At 46.2% G+C, this 22737-nt stretch overlaps 1 protein-coding gene across 3 annotated transcripts in view; it reads right to left on the bottom strand.

The window, feature by feature from the left end:
• SH3RF2 (SH3 domain containing ring finger 2) overlaps positions 1 to 22737 on the bottom strand; it is a 133745-nt gene that overhangs the window by 19501 nt on the left and 91507 nt on the right. For 2 of the 3 annotated variants that reach the window (XR_003521978.2, XM_027604984.2), the window contains exons 6-9: positions 11914 to 12005; positions 10467 to 10637; positions 4519 to 4772; positions 985 to 1343 (exon numbers count right to left, since the gene is read on the bottom strand). Coding sequence is in view for 2 of the 3 variants with exons in the window: in XM_027604984.2 (XP_027460785.2) it covers positions 985 to 1343; positions 4519 to 4772; positions 10467 to 10637; positions 11914 to 12005 (876 nt within the window). In the remaining variant the exon portion in view is untranslated. The remainder of the gene's footprint in view (positions 1 to 984; positions 1344 to 4518; positions 4773 to 10466; positions 10638 to 11913; positions 12006 to 22737) is intronic. The other variant, XM_027604985.2, reaches the window with a different exon arrangement.

Here is a 22737-nt window from a genome sequence, read left to right as displayed (position 1 = left end):
GAGAGTGATGGTCATGGTGGGGGATGCTGGTGAGGGTGATGGTGGTGGTGGTGATGGTGGTGCTGGAGATGGTGGTGGTGGTGGTGCTGAGGGTGACGGTGATGGTGCTGAAGGTGATGGTCGTGGTGGGGGTTCTGGTGAGGGTGGTGGTGGTGATGGTGGTGGGGATGATGGTGATGGTGGTGGTAGGGATGGTGGTGGTGTTGGTGGTGTTGATGGTGGTGGTGGTGGGGATGATGGTGGTAGTAGTGGTGGTGATGGTCAATAAACTAAAAGATAACAATCACCTAATTTTCTTAATGTCACCTCCTCTATCTCACTGTTCCTCCTGCCTCAAGGGTATTAATGAGAACCTAAGACTTTTACAAAAACTCATGTCTCTAGTGGGAAAAGCCCTGGACTAGAAGTTAAAAGATCTGACCCTCTGTCACAGAGGTCACAAAGTTGTTGGAGTCATAATTTGCTGTGACCTTGATAAATCACTTAAATTCTCCCGTGTCTCAGTTTTGTCTCTTCTATATTATGAACACTTGTGTAAGCACTTTATACATCTTCTCTGGTTTCATCTCCACATCAATCCTATGAGGCTGTTACTATTCTTACTGCTATTTTACAGATTAGGCAAAAAGAGTCTCGGAAAGGTGACATGTTTTGGCCAAGTCACCAGATAGCAAGCAGCTGATCTGGAATTCAAATCAAGATGTGTCTGATGCCAAAGCCACGTTTTTTCCAACTCACCTGTGGGGCTCGAAAGAACTATCTATGAAATATTCAGGAAGCATAAAGGAGATCTAGTGGGACATCTGCAGAGGGTGTGAGCGGCCTGAGGGGGATTGTGTGTGGGGGGGAGCACTGTGTGTGAGGATCGTTTTGAGGCTGTGATTTTGATTCCTTGTCCACTAAAACAAATCTCAGGAGCTGGGACACTGTGCAAAGTTAGGGATATAAAGAGTCCGGCCCCCCCTAATGTCACCTCACTCCTACCTTTTCGACGCCATTTCTTGAGTTTTCTGGTTTCACCAGGATCGATGGTGGGGCAGATGCAGGTGGTTTAGGTAGAGGCTCACTCTTGATGGGGATTTCCTTGCCTTCCATGATGAGGGAACTGGCTGCGGAGTGGATCCTGGTGTCACTGCCCCTGCTGACGCATGTGGGGGCAGGCTCCCCAGTGGGAGTGGGCTTAGGTCCCAGTTCTGCCACCACTGTCGAGGCTGAGGAGGGGACTCCCTGCGGCTGGTAGAACTGGAACTGCTGAGGCCGTACAACCATGGTGGGATTGCGTCTGAGGGAGCCCACCACGAGGGAGGGGATCCCTGACTGGACGGGTCTCTGCAGGGATCCATCTGAGGAATTATATGACACCGATATCAGCATCAGGGGCTGCTGACAGACGGCTGGGCTGGGGTTGTGTAAGCCATGTGTCCTGATATCCCAGAATAGTTAAGTGCTTTCCCCATTTGAGCGTGCTCACATTCTCTCAGGGTCTTTCAAAGGTGACCTTATTCTTTTTTTAGTGCTGTTTGCTGATGCTGGCAGGAAATAACTGGCTAGCCAAACGTTTGATGGGGGGGTGGAGGTGGCGCTGTCAGAAGGTACATTACTTCCATTTGTCTCCTCTCTCCCTCACACACACATGCGCACACAGGCACCCCTGCTCTCTTACTTCAGGCCTAGCGGTTGGAAAGTGAAGAAGACAAACCTAAAGAGACAGCTTCACAGTGAGAAGCCAACAGAGGCATGCAAACCAAAGAGGAAACGAAAGAAAGAGACAGAAGAAATTGAGAAACACAAGACTCAGTCAACTGGGAGGGATGCAGGGAGGGAGAGAGGGAAGCAGACAGGGCAGGAGGGGGCTCTGACCAGGTATTTGAAGAAGCTGTAGGCATGTGGCGGTAGGATCACCTTTGTTGGGGGCCACGGGGAGGAAGGCTAAGTGGAATTAAGGGAGGGTGTGTGCAGGCAAACGCTGAAACCACATGGAAGCAAATTTGGAAAGGTTCGGGCTGTGTATGGATGAGCTTTGCAAAGTCCATGGCAGAGGTTCTGGAATCAGACTTACTCCCAGGGAGTCTGGGGTAAGTCAGCCCCATCCCCTCCTGGCATCTCAGCCCCTCAGATGTAAACCGGGGGTGATAGCAATGTCTCACAGGGCTGGGAGGCTTACATTTTATGATGTGTGCAAAGTGTTAGCACAGTGCCTGGAACCTAATAAATGCCCTGTGTTTGTTAGCTCTCGTTGGTTTTGGGTAAAGGATGGCAAACCCTAAAAATACAAGGTCCAGGAGTGTGATTTTATCCCTTCCTTGAGCTTTATTTTGTTTTGTTAACTGCGATGATCCTCCCTCAGTAACAGGAAGTCATTCCTTCCCTGCAAATTCTCTGAAGACTGGAGGCCTCCATCCCTTGGGCATATTGTCCTGTATGTGACCAGGGGAACAGTTGGGACTTCGGTGCACTCTGCGGGGGGACAGGAGAAACACCCCTGAGAAGCACTGCAGTCTGCTTCCCCAGAAGGGTCTCCGAACTTTTAGGGAGCCATAGGGGACATGTGAGTCTTTTGTGATAGCCTGTGGACACGTGTATGAATCAGAGTCATCTGTGTCCAGCACAGAGGGCCTGAGCCAAGACCGTGTTCTGTGTTGCGACTCTTTGTCAGGCCGGATGTGAACATGAAAAGCAGAACGCTCACTAAACACAGTCGGTGCTCTCAGCTGCGGTGAGCAAGCCTGGCGCCATTTACACAAGTCTGCCCTTTCAATGTAGACATTTATTTTTCCACTGACAGCCCTATGAGGCGCACAGTCAATTCTCCTGTCATTTCTCTTCGCTGTGGGTAGATTGATAGCTTGACCAGCCTCACCTTGGGAAAAGGGAGAGAGAAAGCCTCTGGGACTTGAGAAAGTCAAAGCAGCCCTGGGCAGACATGTCCTTAGGTTCCTGGAAATGTGTGAAAAATTGGTTTTATGCCTCATCTATTTATCTTGTTGGCTCCTAATTTCCAAGGGATTTAATGTTTTATCACATGTGCATACAATGCAAGCAGTGAAAACTCCAAGCCAATCAAGATCTCTGCCAAGGTAGAGAAGGAGTGTGTGAAAGGAAATGTGAGCAATTGCCAATAGGACACAATTCTCAGCACTCCGAAGTGGTCTAGACCGAGTGTGAACATGTCAACACTGAGTCAGTTCACGCACTGGATGGACCAGAGATGACTTGTGTAGCTGTAGTAGCCATGATCGTACTGAGAAGATGATCATCCGATACAAACGGTTAGGAGTTCTTGAGACTTATTATGTGCCAGGGACTGTGCCATCAGTCTTACATGGACTATTTTACTCAATCTGCACAGTAACCCTGATGAGGTAGGTACAACTTTCATTTCCACTTTACAAATGAGAAAACTGAAGACTGAAGAGGTCCAGTCACTTGCCCAAGGCTGCTGTGGTGGATTATTTAGTACAGGGTTTGTGTGGGGGAGGGGAGAGGCTGGAGCAAGGGCCAAGTGGGGAGAAAGGAGGAGGGTGGTAGAGGCAGTACAGTGAGAGTGGAGGTCAATCAGGTGGTCAGGTGAAAGCACTGGGAGAGGGTGGGGTGAAGACATTTGTTTTAATTTTCCTGGCACATTGTCCTGGGTGGCATACTGTCCCACATGTTACCCTCTTGCTTTGACCAGCCATACTGCACTTTCATATTTAATTGTCTTTTAAGATAGCAAGGGAGACTGCAGAGCCCAGTTTAAATCAGATGATGTAGAATAAATCAAATTTGCTTTGCATGGCTCATGGCCTTCCAGAGAGGTATGCAAATTATAGAACCTTCATGTTTTGTAGAAAAATGGGTTTCAAACACTTTGTAAAATCCCTGAAAATGACGTCTTATGTAGAAGTTCAATATATCAGGAGACAAAAATTTCGCCATGTGAGCAATGTGGATGTTATACAGGTAAAAACAAAAGCAAGGTGCAGAGCAGTGCGGTAGGTATGATTATAAGCTACTATTCATGTACATGGAAGAGCACTTGGGATAGGGGTTAAGGATATGAAGACTTATTTCTATACAATATAATTTTTTTAAACCTTGTATATATATTAGTTAAATAACAAAGCAAGATTTAGGGGCTCTGAGAATTGACTCCTTAACCCTCTTTGCTTCCTTCTCCATCCTTCCCATGTTTCCCTTTTGGCACCCCTGAGGGGTTCCCTGGAGCATAGTTTGAGAAGCATGATCCAGAGTACTTTGCTTGTCCTGTCTTAACTGGGGCCAGCCTCCACCTTGTCTGTGTTCTAATTATATGTTGGCACTCAGGGCTGCTATCATCCCAGCCATTCAGTATACAGGTATGGAGTGACCAAGGGCATGACCTTAAGTTGGTGTGGCTTCATCCAGTAAAACCAGTCACTATCAGGGAATTAAAAGCACCCTTTACAGAGGCTTGTTTTAAAGCCAAGATCTCATTTCTGCAAAAGGTGCTCTGTCTACCCCAGAGTCCAATCCCCTCACTTAGCTCTAGGCACGTACCTCTCTGCCACCACTTACTCTTTCTCATGCTGCTCCGCCCGGATTTCCGAAGAGAGCCCTGTCCCAAAGTCCCTGGGCTGGCTGTGCTCCTCACAGGATCGACTATGGCGGTGGGCACAAAGACGGACTTGAAGGGCCGGTTCTGCCGGGGATCACCTTCTGAAATGCTGCCTTGGGATGACACAGAGGAGTTGGATAATGTCCATGCGGCGTAGAGACCAGGACTCCGAGAATCTGGAAAACTAGATGTCTTTCTGGTTGTTGCAAGCATTTTAAAGAGAAGAAATAAAGAAAATGCTCAGTCAAGAGTCCTATTTTAAAAACCTCTCCGCTCTCAACCATATACTAACTGTGGCCTCTCTCCATCCTCTTTCTACCCACATACACTCCCTTTATCAACCACACGGGCTTAACTATGAGGGCCTCACCTCCTGCAGCTGGGTCCCTGTGTGGGCGTGCTGAGGGCAGGGACAGGGTCTCAGATTGAGGCCCCGATGGAACAGGAAGACTTGAATTTTGTCATTCTTCACTCCAGCTCTGATCACTCTTGACCCCATGAGCTCAGAGCACAAGATCTTGTATGTGTTCAACTTGCTTTGCAGTTCTGATTTCTTTCTTATTTATGTATTTGAGAGTGGGGTGGGGGAGGAGCAGAGGGAGAGGAATAAGCAGACTCTGCACTGAGTGCAGAGCCCAACATGGGGCTCTATCCCACAACCTTGAGATCATGACCCGAGCCAAAAATCAAGAGTGGGACGCTTAACTGATTGAGCCACCCAGGTGCCCCACAATTTTGATTTCCTATTCATTCAGTGACTTTTCCACCAGATGCTAAACTCTTTGAAGGCAGAGATTTTTATATGACTTATTTTATATCCTCTATGTTCTCCATATACTGCTTATTAACAAGTGTTTGTTGAATGGCTCTCGTGATGCTTTCAGCACTGATGCCAGTCATTTGGGCTAAGACATGTTGAGCACTTACTGTATGCTGGGCATTGGGCAGTGCTTTGCCCACATTAGCCCGCGGGTTCTTCACAACAGCCTTCTGAGGTAGGTGCTATTCGTGCCACTATCTTATAGATGAGAAAACTGAGACTTATAGTGACTTGGCCAAGCAGCTATTGGACCTGAGATTTGAACCCAAGTCCAGGCTGGCCCTCTGCTCTACCACGGAAGTGTGTTGTCTTACCACTGAGCATGCCCCGTCCTGGCTGGTTAGAGCCTTCATTATTTGGGTAGCAAGGAAAAGCCTGCATCCTGCTTGAAAGAAACACTCTAGGGCTGGGGGTAGGCCCTACACATGCCTTCCGAAGACCCTAATTCTTCAGCCTTGGGCTCTGAGTTTGAAGAATAGTATCAAAGTTTTATAGAACAGCAATCCCTTGTCAGTTGTTTCCAGCTGGCTACTCCCTGAACCCCATGGGGAATGGCTGTCATTTTACATACCCTTCTTGCCCTTTTACAAATCCTACCCCAAGATCACAGCCCCTCCTGAGCAGTCCATGGGTCAGCTTGTCACTCTGTTGATGAAATAACCTCTGCTAACTCCCTGGGAAGGACTGACTTGCCCAAGGCCCTGGCTCAGAGGTGCCTTCCCTGGTGGCCTTCCTGTTAATGTCTGCGGGTTTCTCTTTGGGGCATTTCCCCTTATTTTCCTCCTCCTTTTCTCTCTGCCTTTTGCCTGAAAAAGTGGTATGGAGCTTAACAATGAGCCAGCCCGTTGTACTGGCTGTAGTAGCCGTTGTAGGTGAGGCATCATTCAATAGGGTCCACTCTGCCCATGAAACAGATGCAGCCAGATGCCCAGGATGATGCTTGCAGTGAGGGGCCTCCCACCCATGGCCAACACCCTGCCTCACGTCCCTGGGGATGTGGTCAGTGAAGGGAACGGGCTGCCCGCCAGTAAGAGCTCAGACTATTTTCTGGAGCCAAGGGTTGAGCAGTGGAGAGAAATCCCCAGCACTGGCCTCCATGGCAAAGGGCTGCATCTGCCCGTCTTTTGAATGGGGGCCTCAAGATGTTGGATCCTGTAAAATGGGCTGACAATAGGAAAGACATTTCCAAAACTGTTCCCAGCAGCAGCAGGTGCAGCCTTTTCCTCCCTCGGTAATTAAAAGGCTCACTTGCTGAATCTTAAATGAAAACCCTTCCAGTCTGGTCAGCTCTAGTCTCTCTATAGTTAGTCCTAAAACTCTGGCAGGCCCAGTTTATTAGGGAATAATGCTAATAAAAGCAAATGTGCAAATGCTCAGGGGGCACCTCAAAGTTTTGAGCCCTGGCTCTTTTTTTTTTTTAAATTTTACTTATTTCTCAGAGAGAGCATAAAGCAGGGGGAGCGGCAGGCAGATGGAGAAGCAGGCTCCCCGCTGAGCAAGGAGCTCAATGTGGGGCTCCATCCCTGGACCCTGGGACCTGAGCCAAAGGCAGATGCTTAACTACTGACTGAGCCACCCAGGTGTCCCAAGCCCTGGCTCTTTTATAAAAGGCTGTACTCTACACCAAGGGGGCTGGTGGCAGTGAGAAGCATCACTGCAAACAGAAAAACAAAGATGGGAGGAGAGCCTCACACAAACACACAACCAAAGAGCCAAAAGTGGCCTTGTACATGTAGTCCAACCCCCTAGTCCTAAAACAACCTGCTAAAAGTAGGACAAAGGACAACAATATTCAGCCTTGAGAGGCAGAAGGAGCTAAACCTCCCACAGTGGAAAGGGTGGTCAAGAACAAGGGTGAGCTGCTCCCAGGTAGGAAAATTGGGCATATATCACCCATGTCTAAGATCAGTGACAATGGGACCTTTCTTTGCATCAGGGGGCCACCAAGAGAACTTCACACACAGGAAGCACTGATCCTCTGTCACCCAATAGCCCTCTGGAGAATATACTCTGACAGGGACTTGCTCTTCTTGGAAATTCTGGTTCCCTAGAAGCAAACACACCCATCCATATAAGTGGCACCTCTGTATACACATGTTCAGGATTCTCTGAACTTGAGATGGGGGACATATTCAATGGCAACCTATGGCTGACACTCCATCCACTGTTTGACATGGTGCCATCCTGGAGTGGGTGAGTCTAGATGCTCATGACTTGCCTAAGGACACAATAGGTGTACCTAGGAGAATAGCCAAGATGGAAGGAAAGGGAAGCTAGAGTCTTGAAATCCGCTGGAATGGAATCCTACATGCATTCTAGTTAGGGTAACCATTTGTCCAGCTTTTCCTAGGAGAGTCTCAGTTTACACCTGTTCTCCTGGTGTATTAAAAGTGTGTGTCTCTTTTTTTCTTAAAAGTGTCCTAGTTTGGGTGACAAATTACATGGTTACTCTTATTCTAAAGGTTTTTTTTTTTTTTTTTTTCCCTCTGTAGAATAACCAGGACTTTGGGCTAAGGCCTGATGCATAAGCAAATGCCCTAGTAGTAGACATAGTCCCTAGAGAATTCCTGTCATGGAGGAAACGGTCATAAGTTAGAGTGGGCATCTTCTTGCTCTTCATTGGCACCTCTAGACCATTCTCCCACCCTCCCCAGCATTGACTGGTAGTATCAGACTCTACCACCTGCCACTCTAGCTTGTTACCATTTTCTCTTTCAGCCTGTCCCCTTATTTCATGAAGATTTTAGTTTCTGGCTCACTGTCATTCTCTCTAATGCAACTGATCCTACCGAGATGATTTCATCTAGTCCTAGGGCTTTAAATACCATCTCAAGCCCGGACCTTCTTCCTTAAAATGCTGGGCTTGTGTACTCAATCATTTGCCAGAGTCTCTGCCGGGATTACTAAAGGCATCCAAGACTTAGTCTGTGGCCAGCTGAGCTTTTGCCCCCCCGCCGCCCACCTCTTCAACCCATTCCTCTTGGTTTTCCCAAATCTCTCAATAAAAGGCAACTCCATTTTCCAGTTACTCAGGGCAAAAGACGAGGACTCACATTGACTCCTCTATTCTTTCACACCCTATATTTCATTTGTCAGAAAATCCTGTTGTGACCACCTTCAAAGTATACCCAGAATTTAACCACTTCTCCCTGCCTCCATGGCTGACACGTTGGCTCACTTCACTCTCACCTTTCCTCCAGATTATTATAATATCATTTTAATTAGTCTCTGTGCTTCCTATGGTTTACTCTCAAGCCAGCAACTACAGGGATTCTGGTTAAAATGTAAGTTAGATCATGTCACTTTTATACTCAAAACCCTGCAATAGCGTTAAAGCCAAATTCCTCATTATGCCTTAGGAAATTATAGATGATCTGTTGCGTAGTAGACCTCATCTACTACTACTGTCCCCCTCACTTGTTCTGATCCAGTCCTATTGGCCTTCAGGTCAGGCATACTCCTACTTCAGGGCAATTGTACTTGCTGTTCCCGTGGTGTGGAATACACCTGCCTCATTTCCTTCCTTCTTCCTTCTCAGTAAGGCCATTCCTGACCAACATATTAAAATTTTAATCACCACCCCCCACCACAAATTCTATCCTGCTTTTCTGATTTTTCTTCTTAGCCTTTACTGTTAACACACCATATATGTTGCTTATATATCTTGTTTATTTGTCTGTCTGTCCCACTAGAATGTAAGCTCCAGTGGGCAGAGATTTTGTGCAATGGTGTTTCTCCAAGTGTCTAGAAAGGTACCTGACAGTTTGTGTTCAATAAATATTTGTTGAACAAATGAACTAAAGCATCAGTTAAAGACACACTTAGTTTGCGTATGGAGATTTTTCAACTTTTTAACAAATTCCAAGAACCTTCCAGTGAAGGAAATAACTTCTACTCTAACCTTCTGCCATGTGAAGAAATCATTTCATGTAAGCCTGGATCTATGGAAACCCAGAGTTTGCCCACACTTGTGCTTCCTAGAAAGGGGGTCTACCACCTCACCAGCCAACCTTACTGGAAAAATATATGCATTAGAAAGTGTAGCCTTTTACTGAACCAAAACCTTCTAAGATGCATCCACTGGTTCGCTGCCCCCACAGGAAACAGATTTCCTGTCTACACAGCCTGTTATGGTCCCTCTGGCCCTCGTCTTCTGCAGCTTAACCCTAGTTTCTCTAACAGTTTCTCCTGTGGTGTACTTTTCTGTCTCCTCACCATCCTTGTTGCTCTCCTCCGGACACCGGGCCCCACCTACATGAAGGTCCCCCAAACTGGACATATGACTCCAGGTCTGACCCCCAGAGAGTACAATGGGTTATCCCTTTCCTCGGAGGTATGTCATAAAGCCAGTGTTTGGTGTGTGGGGCTGGCCTCACTGCCTTGTGACACACTGTGCCTGGGCTGGCGTGGGGTGGAGAGAGGAGGAACCACGGGCGGTGCTGGGACCCGTGTGCCTCTGTGGTCGTGGTCCGAGCAGCCAGACAAAGCGGAAGTGTCAGGTGTGCCAGAGAATGAAAAAGGTTGGGAAGGCTGTGAGGGACACGGACCTCCAGGGTAACCTGCCTGCGGCCTGGGGTGTGGATGGACAGGTGGTGGTCTGAGTCACGGAAACTTGCCTACTGGCTTAGTGTCCTAGGAAGTTTCCCAAGATGCTCTGAGGGTCTTCTGATCGTCGCAGGTTCCCATTATTTGACTAGATGGGAGTGTCAGGGGGCGGGATGTGAATGGGATTTGGGGGGTTTATACAGTGAAAACCTGAAACCCCGTTCTTGAGCTGGTTGCTTAACTCTGTACATTACTTTCCTCATCTGGAAAATACTATCTACCTTATGGGAAGGACTCTTGGGCACAGGCAATGAGGTAAAAGATGAGAAAGTGCTTGTAAAATGTGAAGAGCTATAAAAAAGATAACTTGTTACTATTAAAAAAAAATAAAGTGTTAGGGGGTTACTAGGGCTACTTCTTGGCCCACGCTCTGAAGGAGCACTAAGTCCTTCAGCGATGCAACCCACAGATGGCCCCCGGCCTTGGTGACCCGACCTCTGCTGCCTGAGAACAGAGGGGACGCACCTGAAAATGGGGATGACATAGTTGTTGGGGAAGATGCCGACCCGCCCAGTGACCAAGGAGACGCCCCTGAGCCAGCCATCCGGGTACTTGCCCAGGACCCTGATGCCTTCTCCCTTCTGCAGGTCCAGCTCGTCCGGTCCGTGGGCTGAGTAGGAGTGCAGGGCTACAAACCTGCGGAGACAAGGGAACTGGTGAAGAAGGTGAGCGTGCCTGGCAGAGGGCCATGGAACCAGCAGAGGGCGAAGGGAAGCAGAACCTCAGGGACCCCTGTCCCCTGGGTCAGTGATAACAAACTTTTTCGGGATGGAAGGCAGGCAGTAGTGATGGAGCATGGCGGTGAAGCAGCCGCGGAGGGCCCACACCCCTGCCCTCCCTGACTCCTGTGTCCTCCACAGAGTGCCACAGGGCTGGGAATCGCTAAGCTAGGCCACCCTGGCATTTTGACAGTGGGGAGAGCGGCCTAGGACAGAGACAGGAGTTGGTGGCCAGGGATTAGTGGCAGAGCCTGGTCTCGAACCTAGAAGTGATGGCTACTGCTCAGGGTGCTTTTTCATACTGCTCAGACTATCACCCAAGGAAATGGTTGCAGCCAGCAAGTTAAGGGAAAGGAGAGATCACAAGCCTCTCTGATCCACTCCCTCTCCTGAGAGGACATGTTTGACCCCCAGGAGTGGCTTAATGTAGGCAGGGACGTGGACACTGCGAATGTAGGCAGGAGTTGACTTTAGTCTGTGAGCACACAGTGGATCCTGGCTGCGTGGTGGGCTGGAGGGGAATGGGCTTGTAGCATCGCAAGATGTCCCTGGGGGAGAGCAGTGACTTTCACTCTGCGGTCCGCACAGGAGTCAGGCAGATAAATAACATCCAGGTAGGCGTTGTGGGGGAGGGGGGGAGACACTAGTGAGGCTGTGAAAGTGAGAATATCTGCCTGAGTTAAAAAAAAAAAGAACCCACGTTGGCTTGCCAGATTCAGGTTACCAGTGTATGGCCTCAGGATGGACATCAAGAAGTCCTTCTAGACTCCAAGGACTATGAGACACTGGGAGGTTTTATCAAAGGAGCTGGGGGTGTGTTCTCATCCACAAGGATTTCCCCCTCTAAAATGCTATATTTATTTTCCGCTGATCCTAAAGCAGTATCTATTTATGACCCAACATTTTGAATCTGAAGGAAGTCAGTAGAAATTGCTCAATAGCCAACCTCCCAGCAGTGTTTTCGTGTATACTCTTCCAGTTTCTTTCTACTGTTGTAGAATAATGAGTTAGGTTGATGTGGTTTGCCAGTTTGTGTTTTTCAGCGTTATTTCCATTGAAGGATACAAAGGAAGGGGAGCTCTTGTCTCTCTGGGTGGGATGGTTTGGGAGTGGTGATGCTTGGCGGCAGAGGGATGGCCACGAGGACCCCTCTGGCCAGGACCTGGACATGGAGGGCTGAGCTTGTTACTCACATGTTTGCTGAGAGGTGTTTCTGGGAGCCAGACAGACTGACGATGGCTGTGGAATGTCCTGGGGAGGCAGGTACAGGGTGGTAAGTGCTGACCTACAATAGACAGAAAAGACAGCCAAGCAGAACCAGTGAGTGCCATAAGCCAGGCCCACAGCAGAGCTGCTGCCAAAAGGCCTGACACAGCTGAAAACCAAGAGCCATGCCCAGTGCCGCCCATCGTGCATCTTTGCTGTGGTTTGGGGCTGTGGGCAGAGCGGGTGGGGCTAGACTGGTTTATGGCCTGCTGGGGTGGCATGCCAGGGCTGCATTCCAAATGACTGCTCAGATATGGTGGAAGATGAAGACTCATCCAATTTCCAGTCAGCGGGGCACTGCCAGGCTCCTTGATCTTTCCCCCTGGCTTCTCCCCACCCCCCTCCCAGCACACTCACCCGCTCTATGGAAATGTACTCTCAGAAAATGATATGATGGCTGCTAATGAGAACATTACACTGGCCGGGTACTTTTAAGTGCTTTACAAGTAACAGCTAATTTAATCCTTACTAAAGGTACTATTATCATCCCTAATTTGGGAAGAGAAACTGAGGGAAGGATCATTTAATTCATAAGAAATCAAATTTTAAACCAGCATAATCTAGGTCCTGAGCCCACACTCTTACTAGTGCTAGTGTTAACACACACACAGACACACCAGTTTATCCAGTGATTTATGAAGGGTGTATCTGAATAGCGTTCACTTTGCCAGGATGAAAGAGGGAGCAACAGTGCTGGACACACCCAGAAACTACTCTCCTGGCACCCTGCCTGTGAGACCTATGACCTTGCTCATTTCCTTGTTGGCACCTCTCACAGAGGTCTTGTCTTTTCTATGTGCTCAGTATGGACTTGTAACTTAAAGAAAAAATAAATGAATGAATATGTCTTCCTACCCAGTAGACCAAGGACTGATATAATCTCAACCATCTCCATGTCACCCAGAGTAAATACATTCAATCTATCTTCAGTTATCCCCCCATGAGTGAGGGTAACTGTATATGTGTGCTTTTTTAGGCCTATGCTTTTCGGGTACAACTCTTGTTTGTGTATGTGTGTTTGGGCAAGAGGGAATGCGTTATTGAGTGCATGTGTCTTTGGTTCTGTGTTTGTGCACACCCCATCACAATTGTACGCACTTGTGCAAGAGCATTGGTCTGTTTTTTGTCTGATTACGTTCACACATGTGAGTCTGTGGGTTGATATGCATGTGTACCGTGTGTGACTGTCTGTAAAGAACCTGTGATTGTAAATGTTTGTGTGGGATTCTATGTGTATGTGTGTGAGTTCTAGAGGTATGTGCCGGTAGGCATGACTTGGTAGTTTTGTGTGTGTTCTTTGCTGACGATTGTCTGAAGATATGTGTGCTATGTATGTATGTTTTACAGTTCGAGGACATAGTTATAGGATCAGAGAACAATTCTAGTCAGATAATAACAAGGGTTGGGGAGAACATAGAGAAACTGAAACTCTCATACAGTTGCTGGTGGGAAGGAATGTAGTATGGTGTCACTCCTTTGGAAAATAGTCTGGTGGTTCCTCAAATGATTAAACAGAATTAGCATTAGATCCAGTAAGTCCACTCCTAGTACATAAAAACTTATACATGAATGTTTATAGCAGCATTGATCATAATAGCCAAAAGGTAGAAATAACCCAAATGTCCATCAACTGATGAATGGATAAAAAAGATGTGGTGTATCTGTACAATGGAATACTATTCAGCCATAAAAGGAATGAAGTACTGATACATGTTAGAACATGGATAAACCTTGAAAACATTATGCTAAGTGAAAGAAGCCAGATACAAAAGACCATATTATATAATTCCATTTATGTAAAATGTTCAGAATAGACAAATCTGTAGAGATAGAAAGTAGATTAGGGGTTAGGGATAAGAAGGGTTATGGGAGTGGTAGTTGAAGAGTTACAGGGTTTCTTTTGGAGGTGATGAAGTGTTGTAAAGTTGTGGTAATGGTTGTTATTAAAACCACTAAATTGTATACTTTAAAATGGGTGAACTGTATGGCAGGTGAAGTATATCTAAGTAAGCTCTTAAAAAAAAATTCCATAGTCACCTATCTAGCACTAACACTGCGTAAAATTCTCTGAGCTTTGCAATCAAATATTGTCACACCAGTTCTCGTAAACAGAGAAGACAAGTTGCCAGCTTTGGGCTAGGCTGCTCCTTCCCTGTGACTGGGCAAGATAAATCCCTGCTGGGCTTGGGAGATGTGCCAAGGGGAGAGCCTTGTTATGTGAACAATTAATCTTATGTTCTTGGAGACGGTTGGACCACTGATTAAGCAGGATGCACTTCACTTAATACCCATGACTTTCCAGTGTTGTGTTTGAGTAAAAAGCCCTTCTATCTGTAAACACTATTAATTATTTAGGGAGGAGGAAGATGCCAGAATGCAAAGCCATCCCTCCTTGACACTAGGCTTTTTACTTCTCTAGGTGTTTGTTCGTCTGGAGAGGAGGGTCCTTCCCCCTTTTTGGAACATTAAACCTAGGCAGGACTAAGATCAGCAGGCTTGTGATGGAGTGCTTTCTGATATGGAATGGGAAGTGAGGCCAGATTCTCAGGTTTTGAGGTGTCCTGGAGGAGAAGAGAGAACATGTGTGGACAAGGAGGAAAGAGGCAAAGGAGGAGGGAGAGAAGGGGAGATCATGGACAACTCTGGGGGCAGGGGTGTGTTTCTCAGGAACTGGGACGGGGACCTAGTGGGAGAAAGAAGTAGAGCCAGAGGGATAGAGGAAGGAAGGAAGAAGAAAAGGCAGATGAAAAAATATCAGAAAAACTCTTACAACCCATACAGAAAATGGCAAACAACCCAGTCAAAAATGGGTAAAGATGCCATGAAAGATATATCAAGTGGCCAAGAAGCACTTGAAAAGATGCTCAACATCACCAATTATGAGGAAAATGTGAGGTAAAACTACCATGAGATACCACTACACACCTATGAGAATGGTTAGAATTAAAAAGACTGACCATATCAAGTGTTGGTGAGAATGTGGAGCAACTGTAACTCATATACTGCTAGTCGAATGTAAAATGGTGCCACCACATTGGAAAACAAGTAGGCCACTTGTTATAAAGTTAAATATACACTTACCACACTACTCAGCAATCCTACTCACAAGCAGTTATCAAAGTAAAATGAAAACATATGTCCATACAAGGACTCATACATGAATGTTCTCAGTGGCTTCATTCATTTTAGACCCAAACTGGAAATAACCCAAATGCCAATCAACTGGTGAATGAATGAACAAACTGTGTTACAACCACAGTGGACTACTCCTTGGCAACACATGCAATGGCGTGGATAAATCTTAACACCATCTTAAGAAGCAGGACACATAAGACTACATATTCTTTTTTTTTTTTTAAGATTTTGTTTATTTATTTGATAGAGAGAGGCACGGCGAGAGAGGGAACACAAGCAGGGGGAGTGGGAGAGGGAGAAGCAGGCTTCCCGCTGAGCAGGGAGCCCGACGTGGGGCTCGATCCCAGAACCCTGGGATCACGACCTGAGCCGAAGGCAGACACTTAATGACTGAGCCACCCAGGCGCCCCATAAGTCTACATATTCTGTGATGCCATTTATATGACATTCTTAAAAATGCCCAAAATATAGTAACAGAAAACGGAGCTTGCCAATGGTCAGGGGTGAGGGGAGAGGACTGACTGATTGCAAAGGGGCACAAGAAAACTTTCTGGGGTGATGGAACTGTTCTGTATCTTGATTTTGGTAGTCATCACATGCCTTTATACCTTTGCCAAAAGTCATTGAACTGTATCCTTAAAATGGTTGAACTTAAATGTATGTGACTATAGCTCAATAAAACTGATAAAAAATATGAATATAGGGGCGCCTGGGTGGCTCAGTCGGTTAAGTGTCTGCCTTCAGCTCAGGTCATGATCTCAGGCTCCTGGGATCAAGCCCTGCATTGGGCTCCCTGCTCAGCAGGGAGTCTGCCTCTCTCTCTCTCTCTCTCTCTCTCTCTCTCTCTCTCTGCCCCTCCTCCCTGCCCATTTTTTCTCTCTCTCTCTCAAATAAATAAAAATCTTTAAAAAGATATGAATATATTATCTAGTTGGCAGGAAAATCCAAGTAGCCTGAGCTTGACGCAGCCCAAGCCCTGGGGCTGGTCAGAGGAGGGGATAGGGACGGTTCAGCTTGTTGATGGCGGCCAGTGATCCTTATGGCAGAGGGCTACCTGAGTAGGAGAGAAATCAAGAATGGAAACCGATGGATCGGATACAATCTCAATAAATAAGGCCCAAAGAAAAAGGAACGAATGAATGAACAAATGAATGAACGAATGAACAAACGAACAAATGAAGTGATAGGAAAAGAGAGCAAGATAAAGACAGAGGAGAGAGAAACTGGCCGGGAAGGAGGACAGACAGAACAAGACAGAAATGAATGCCCCACCTGGTAAATTGGGACAACCAGGTCGATGGCCAGCTTCCGAGGAGGCAAGTGTGTTCCTGTCACAAGACTGAGTGAATGGGCCTCTGGTGGCGGGATCAGTAGTGACCTCAGGTCCCTATGCCACAAGGGACGTGTGGCCGGATGGGAGGTCTTCCAGCAACTGGTGCTTCCTGGCATAGTGTTTGGGGGCTTGAGCGGGGTCAGACCAGAGGGTGCGTATTTGAGCACGGGGTGGATATTTCTGCTACAGTCTAAAAACATTTTTTCCTCTTTTTGGAAGGAAATGACTTATTTAAAAGAAGCTTTATCAGTAGCAGAAGAATCCACAGCTGTGTGGCTTCTGGGCATTTCCTGGTCTTGAGGTGTTAAATGAGGCTGAGGAAGCAGGCACGGAGTCTGGCACAGAGTTGCTGCAACATTCTGAGGGCCCCAGTTCCTTCCCCAGCGGCCACACACGGTGTGCAGAATGTGGCTCCGACTCGGGAGTCTGGAGGGGAGGTCTAGCTTAGTATTCAGGCATGTGGGTCTAGCACTTGCCAGGGTTTGTGATTGGGGCAAGTGACTCAATTCTGTGGGTCCTCCATGTCCTCATCTGTGAAATGGGGGAAGTAATGGTAGTTGTCTCAGAGCTGTTATGAGGATTAACGAAAGTAATCCATGTAAGTTATTGAGCACATTATCAGAGCTCCATAAATGCTACTTACTTCCATCTGGAAAGAGAAGAGCTGCTGCACGGGGTGGGGATGGGGTGGGTGGAGCATCTACGTTTTTTTATGCAACAGCCCTGCACCGTCTGAACTGAAAGCAGGACCCAGGTGTGTGGTGGGGGATGGGAAGAAGCAGCCCTATTCCTCCAGAGGAGAATGTCCCCAACTCTCCAAAAGCTCAGTTTGCTGTCCCCCTCCCACCCATACCGTGGCGCTCAGCTATTTCCCGCAGGGCTCATAGCTTTCGGTAACTTAGTGGGCACGGGGCGACTGTCTTCCCCAAGGAGCGTGAACTACTCTGGAGCCCGTTGTGCTTCTGCATCCCCGTATACCCAGGAGCTAACAAGGGCCTCGAACATACACTGTTCACTGAGGGTTAGGAGAAGGGCTGCATTTTAGAGACAGAAAATTAGGTATTAGGTGATAGTGTCTGTACCCACCACTACGGATAATTTGGAGTCAACTGTCCAACTTTATAAAGTTAAAAACTCATTCCCTTGTACAGATTAAAAGAGTCTTAAGAGCCGCACTCAGCAATTGTAGTGTGTGGACCTTATCTGGTCCTAGCACTGGGGTTAATGCAGCGAACAAGGCAGCTAAATCCATAATTATATGAGCATGAGGTGTGCTGAGGTGGGGGAAGTTCGAGGTGCTCGGGGTGCTGCCAGGAGAGGCTTGTTTGAGCTCCAAGAGGGTTTGTGATTGTACCCTGTAATTCCAGTGCTAACTTCTATACCATATTCATGGTCATTCTCCCCATTTTTACCAATGATGAAACGCAGATAAGAAGTTTACATGATTTTGTGGAGATGGCCGGCAAATGGGTGGTCAGGTGGACAATGGAAGTGAGAACCCCAGAGCCCTTTCTGTAGGACACCAAGGTTAACACTATTTCCTTTTTTTTTTTAAGATCTATTTATTTTAGAGATAGAGAGACAGAGACAGACCATAAGCAGGAGGGAGAGAAAATCTCAAGCAGACTCTGAACTGAGCATGGAGCCCAATGTGGGGCTCAATCTCATGACCCTGAGATCATGACCTGAGCTGAAATCAAGAGTTGGACGCTTCACCAATTGCGCCACCCAGGTGCCCCAACACTTACCATTTCTATATTTCAATATGGCTAAAGGGGTCCTATATATGAGGCAGGTTTGTGCGCCCTAGAAAAAAACCATCCTGCCAAATTCAGCGTTCTGTTTCTGTGCTCATGGATATGTTACATTCGTGATAACTACCATTCCTGTCCAGTGCCCCATGTAATGTGGAACAGATCTGAAGGCTGGTAAAATAGTGTTATTTTTTGTTTTTCTTCTTCCTTCTCTGGCAGAACCAAGGTCCCAAGAGAGTCAGGGCTCCTTCTGCCAGCCTGCTCTCCTTTCTTTCTATCTCAGTCTCTGTCAGAGCCAGCTCAGCCTGATGAGCAAGGAGTGGGCACCCAGTGCTGTTTATTTGTCCTGTGAGTAAAAATGCTGTCTGAGAAAGAGAACTCATTTGTGAGTTGGCAGCAGGTCCCTTTAGGTCTACCTCAAAAAAAAAAAAAAAAAATCTTCTAAAGTACACAGATAGGTCAGCAAAGTATCTGTGAAGACTACTAAGTTTATGTCTCCTAGGTAGTCATCAAAGCCTCGAATATTCCCTGTGATCTGGCTTCTGCTTCACCTTCCTACGCTCCCCGCTCCCCCTCACTTCTTCACCTCCTTCAGCCTTGGGTCTTTTCTCAGCTACCTGAGCAGGTCACGCTCACTTTCTGCCTCCCCTGACCTTTGCAGACCCACCAGCCCCCATCTCTGCTCTGCTATTTTCCTTTGTTATGGAAATTTTAAATGATAAATATATTATGTATACAAATAAGTGTATATAATTTTATGTATCACTGAAAGAAGAATAATAAAACTAACACCCGTATACATACCATCCAATGTAAGAAACAATAAAAATAGAAATTGAATACTGTACTGACAGGCCTCCTGTATATTCCTCCATAATCAGATCCCTGCCCCCCTTCCTATAACTACAGTGCTGAAATTGGTGTTCATCATTCCAGTGCTTTTCTATGTAATTTTACCACTGTGGCATACATCCCTAAACAACATGTTGTTTAAATTTGCCTGTTTTTGAACATGGTATGAATGGGATTCACGTTGAGCATATTCTTCTGTGCATTGCATCTTTGGCTCAATACTACGTTTTTGTGGTGGATTTTCACTGCCAGTGCGTATTTCACTGCATGCATATACCACCATTTAGCCATCCTATCATTTATATGTAATTTGGGTGATTTTCAATTTGGGGCTGTTATGAACGATGTTGCTATGAACATTCTTGTATATGTCCCCTGTGTGTCCCCCTCCCCCGTGCAAGAGCTTCTCCACGATACATACCCACAAGTAGAATTGATGGGCCACAGGGTATGAGCCTGCTCAGTTTTATTAGGTAATAACAAATTGTTTCCCAGTGTGGCTGTAACAATTTACACTTCCACCAGCAGCAAATGGCAATTCCTGTTATCCCACAATCTCGCCAGCATGTGAAAATGCCCTGCTTTTAATACCTGTCTATGGTGGGTGTGAAATGATATCTCGTTGTGGTTTCAAATTAATTTCTCTGAGTACTAATGAGCTTGAGTTTCTTTTCAAACGTGTATGGGCCATTCTTGTGTCTTGTATGAAATGCCTGTTCGTGTCCTTTGTCTATTTTTTCTCCTCAGGTTATTTATTATTTTCTTAAGTTTGGAGTTCTAATATTTTGGAGATGAATTCTTTATAACTTGTATTTTTACTCTGTGGTGTCTTTTGATAAACTGAAGTTTTTATTTTTAATACAGTCAAATTTACAATATATTCCCTTGTGGTTTATACTTTAAAAAATCTTGAATATGATTTTTTTTTATCCCAAGGTCATAAAGATGTACTTCTCTATAGTCTTCTAAAAGTTTTATAGTTTTGCTTTTCACATTTAAGTCTTTAATCCACCCGGAATTGATTTTTGACAAGGGAGGGATCCAATTTCATCTTTTTCCACAAGGATATCCAATTAGCCCAATGCCATAGTTCATCCTTCCCTTCTGATGTGCAAAGCCTGCTCTGCCATAAATCAAGTCTCCATGCTATATCTTTTTCTGGGCTCTCCAGTATGTTCCATTGGTTTAATAGAATGCCTATGTTAAATCTATGCCATCTTAATTACTACAGCTTTGAAATAAAATTTGGTATCTGATAGGGTAGGTCCTCACCCCAATCAGATTCCATCTTCTTCTGTGGAACTATCTTGGTTATTGTCTTTTCTTCCATTAGCATTTTAGAATCACCTTTTGAGTTCCAAACAAACAACCTACTGGGATTTGAATTTATAGATAAATCTAAGGGGAATCGTCTTTAAGATTACTGAATCTTCCTATTCAAAAGTATGGCAAAATTCTTCATTTATTTTAGGTCTAAGGTCCTTCAATAAAATATTATAAATTGTTTCCAAAAAGGGCTTGCATCTCTTTTGTTGGATTTATTCCTAGAGATTTAAACAATTTAGTTGCTGTTATAAATGGTATCTTTTTTTTTAAGATGCTATTTATTTGAGAGATAGAGAGAGAGAGAGAGAGAGGGAAGAGCAGGGAGGGAGGGACAAGTAGACTCCTCGCTGGGCAGGGAGCCCGACAAAGGGCTCGATCCCACCACCCTGAGATCATGACCTGAGCAGATCAACAGTCGGATGCTTAACTGACTGAGCCACCCAAGCACCCATGTAAGTGATATCTTTTTAAGAAAATATTTTCTATTTGTTTTCCTTTTAGAGTACAGAAATGTAATTAACTTTTTTGTATTGATTTGTAACCAGGACTGTTGCTAAAGTCATATTTATTCCTAATACATTTTTTTCAGATTCTTCCGAGTTTTCTATATAGACAGTATTGTCCACAAATAATGACAGCTACATTTCTTCCTTTCAAATACTTAACCTTTTACTTCTTTTTCTTGCCTTACTATACTGGCCAGGTACTCTGGGAGGGACAGTGTTGAGCAGAAGCATACTGGGCATTCATTCTGTTCTTTTTCTAAGCTTAAGGGGGATGCCTTTAACAGTGAGCCATTGGGTATAATGTTTGCTGTAGGTTTTTATAAATTACATTTCTCAAGTTAAGGAAGTTCCCATTTATTCCTAGTTTGCTAAGATTTTAAAAATACATGTATAAGGAATGGATACAGAGGGGCGGAGCAAGATGGCGATGGAGTAGGAGACCTGGATTTCGTCTGGTCTCAGGAATTCAGCTGACTAGGGATCAAACCATTCTGAACACCTACGAACTCAACAGGAGATCGAAGAGGAGAGTAGCAACAACTCTCTGAACAGAGAAATGACCACTTTCTGGAAGGTAGGACGTGCGGAGAAGTGAATCCAAGGCGATATTCGGGAGGATAGACGGCGGGGGAGGGGGCCTCCGTCAGCCGCTTCTGGCAAGTGATAGAGCCGCGGAGCACAAAATCGGACCTTTGAGAAGTCGGCTCTGCTGAGGGACGTCGCTCCAGTGGCTAAGCGGGGGGTGGAACCCTCGTGGGACAGTGTGGTCTCAGGACCCTCGGGGTCACAGAAAGACCAGGGGTGGCTGAGTGCGGCAGAGCTCCCAGGTATCGGAGCGGGGAAGCCGGCTACAGAGATGGAGCTGAGGCGCGGGCTCTCAGCTCGGGGTTGCCATAAACTGTGATCCGTGGCCCAGTCGGGCCACTGCTCCTCCAGCAGGGACCCAACAAGCGGCAGAGCCGGGGAGACTCCCCTCCTTCCCCCAGGAGGAGCGGCGCGGGAGCGCACCGCAGGGATCTGCTGGGTCTGGAGACTCCACACGGGGTTGGGTGCCAGAGACAGAAACGCTTGGTCACGGGCCGGGTGAGCACGGAGTGCGGCCGGAGACCGGGGAGACGGGAGTGACTGCTTTTCTCTGGGGGTACACTGAGGACCGGGACCCTGAGTTCTCAGCTCCTCTGGGTGGAGATTGGGAGGCCACCATTTTCACTCTGGTCCTCCAAAGCTGTACCGAAAGCTTGCAGGGAACAAAAAGCTCCTGAGAGCAAACCCGAGCAGCTTGCTTAGCCCGGACCGACAAGGGCGGGGCAATTCCGCCTCCAGCAAAGACATTTGGGAACCATGGCAACAGGCCTCTCCCCCAGAAGATCAGCACGAACAGCCAACAAGCCAAGACCAAGTTTATCGATCAAGGAGAACGGGAGAACTCCAGCGCTAGGGGAATACTGCACATAGAATTCATGGCTGTTTTTACCATGATTCATTAGTTCATCAAAGTTAATTTTTTTAACATTTTTTTAAATTTTTCTTTTTCCCTTTTTCAACCAACATCTTATCAATCCCTTTTTTAAAAAAAACATTTTTTATTTTTCATTTTTAGAGTCATATGTTATCCCTTCATAGTAGTTACCCTTATTTTTGGCATATATATATAAGTTGTTCTCTCTTTAAAATTTTGAGATACAGTTTCTTCTAACAGATCAAAATATACCCTAAATCACTAGTGTATGGCTTTGTTCTAGTCTCCTGCCTGATCACATTCTCTCCCTTTTTTTTTTAATCTTCTTCTTTCTTTTTTCAAACAACTTCTTATCAATTCCTTTTATAAAATCTTTTATAATTTTC

This window comes from Zalophus californianus, chromosome 5, assembly GCF_009762305.2.
Source record: "Zalophus californianus isolate mZalCal1 chromosome 5, mZalCal1.pri.v2, whole genome shotgun sequence".
NCBI classification, from domain to species: Eukaryota; Metazoa; Chordata; class Mammalia; order Carnivora; family Otariidae; genus Zalophus; species Zalophus californianus.
The sequence above is the reverse complement of the archived record's forward strand: the minus strand, read 5'-3'. Positions and strand labels throughout refer to the sequence as shown.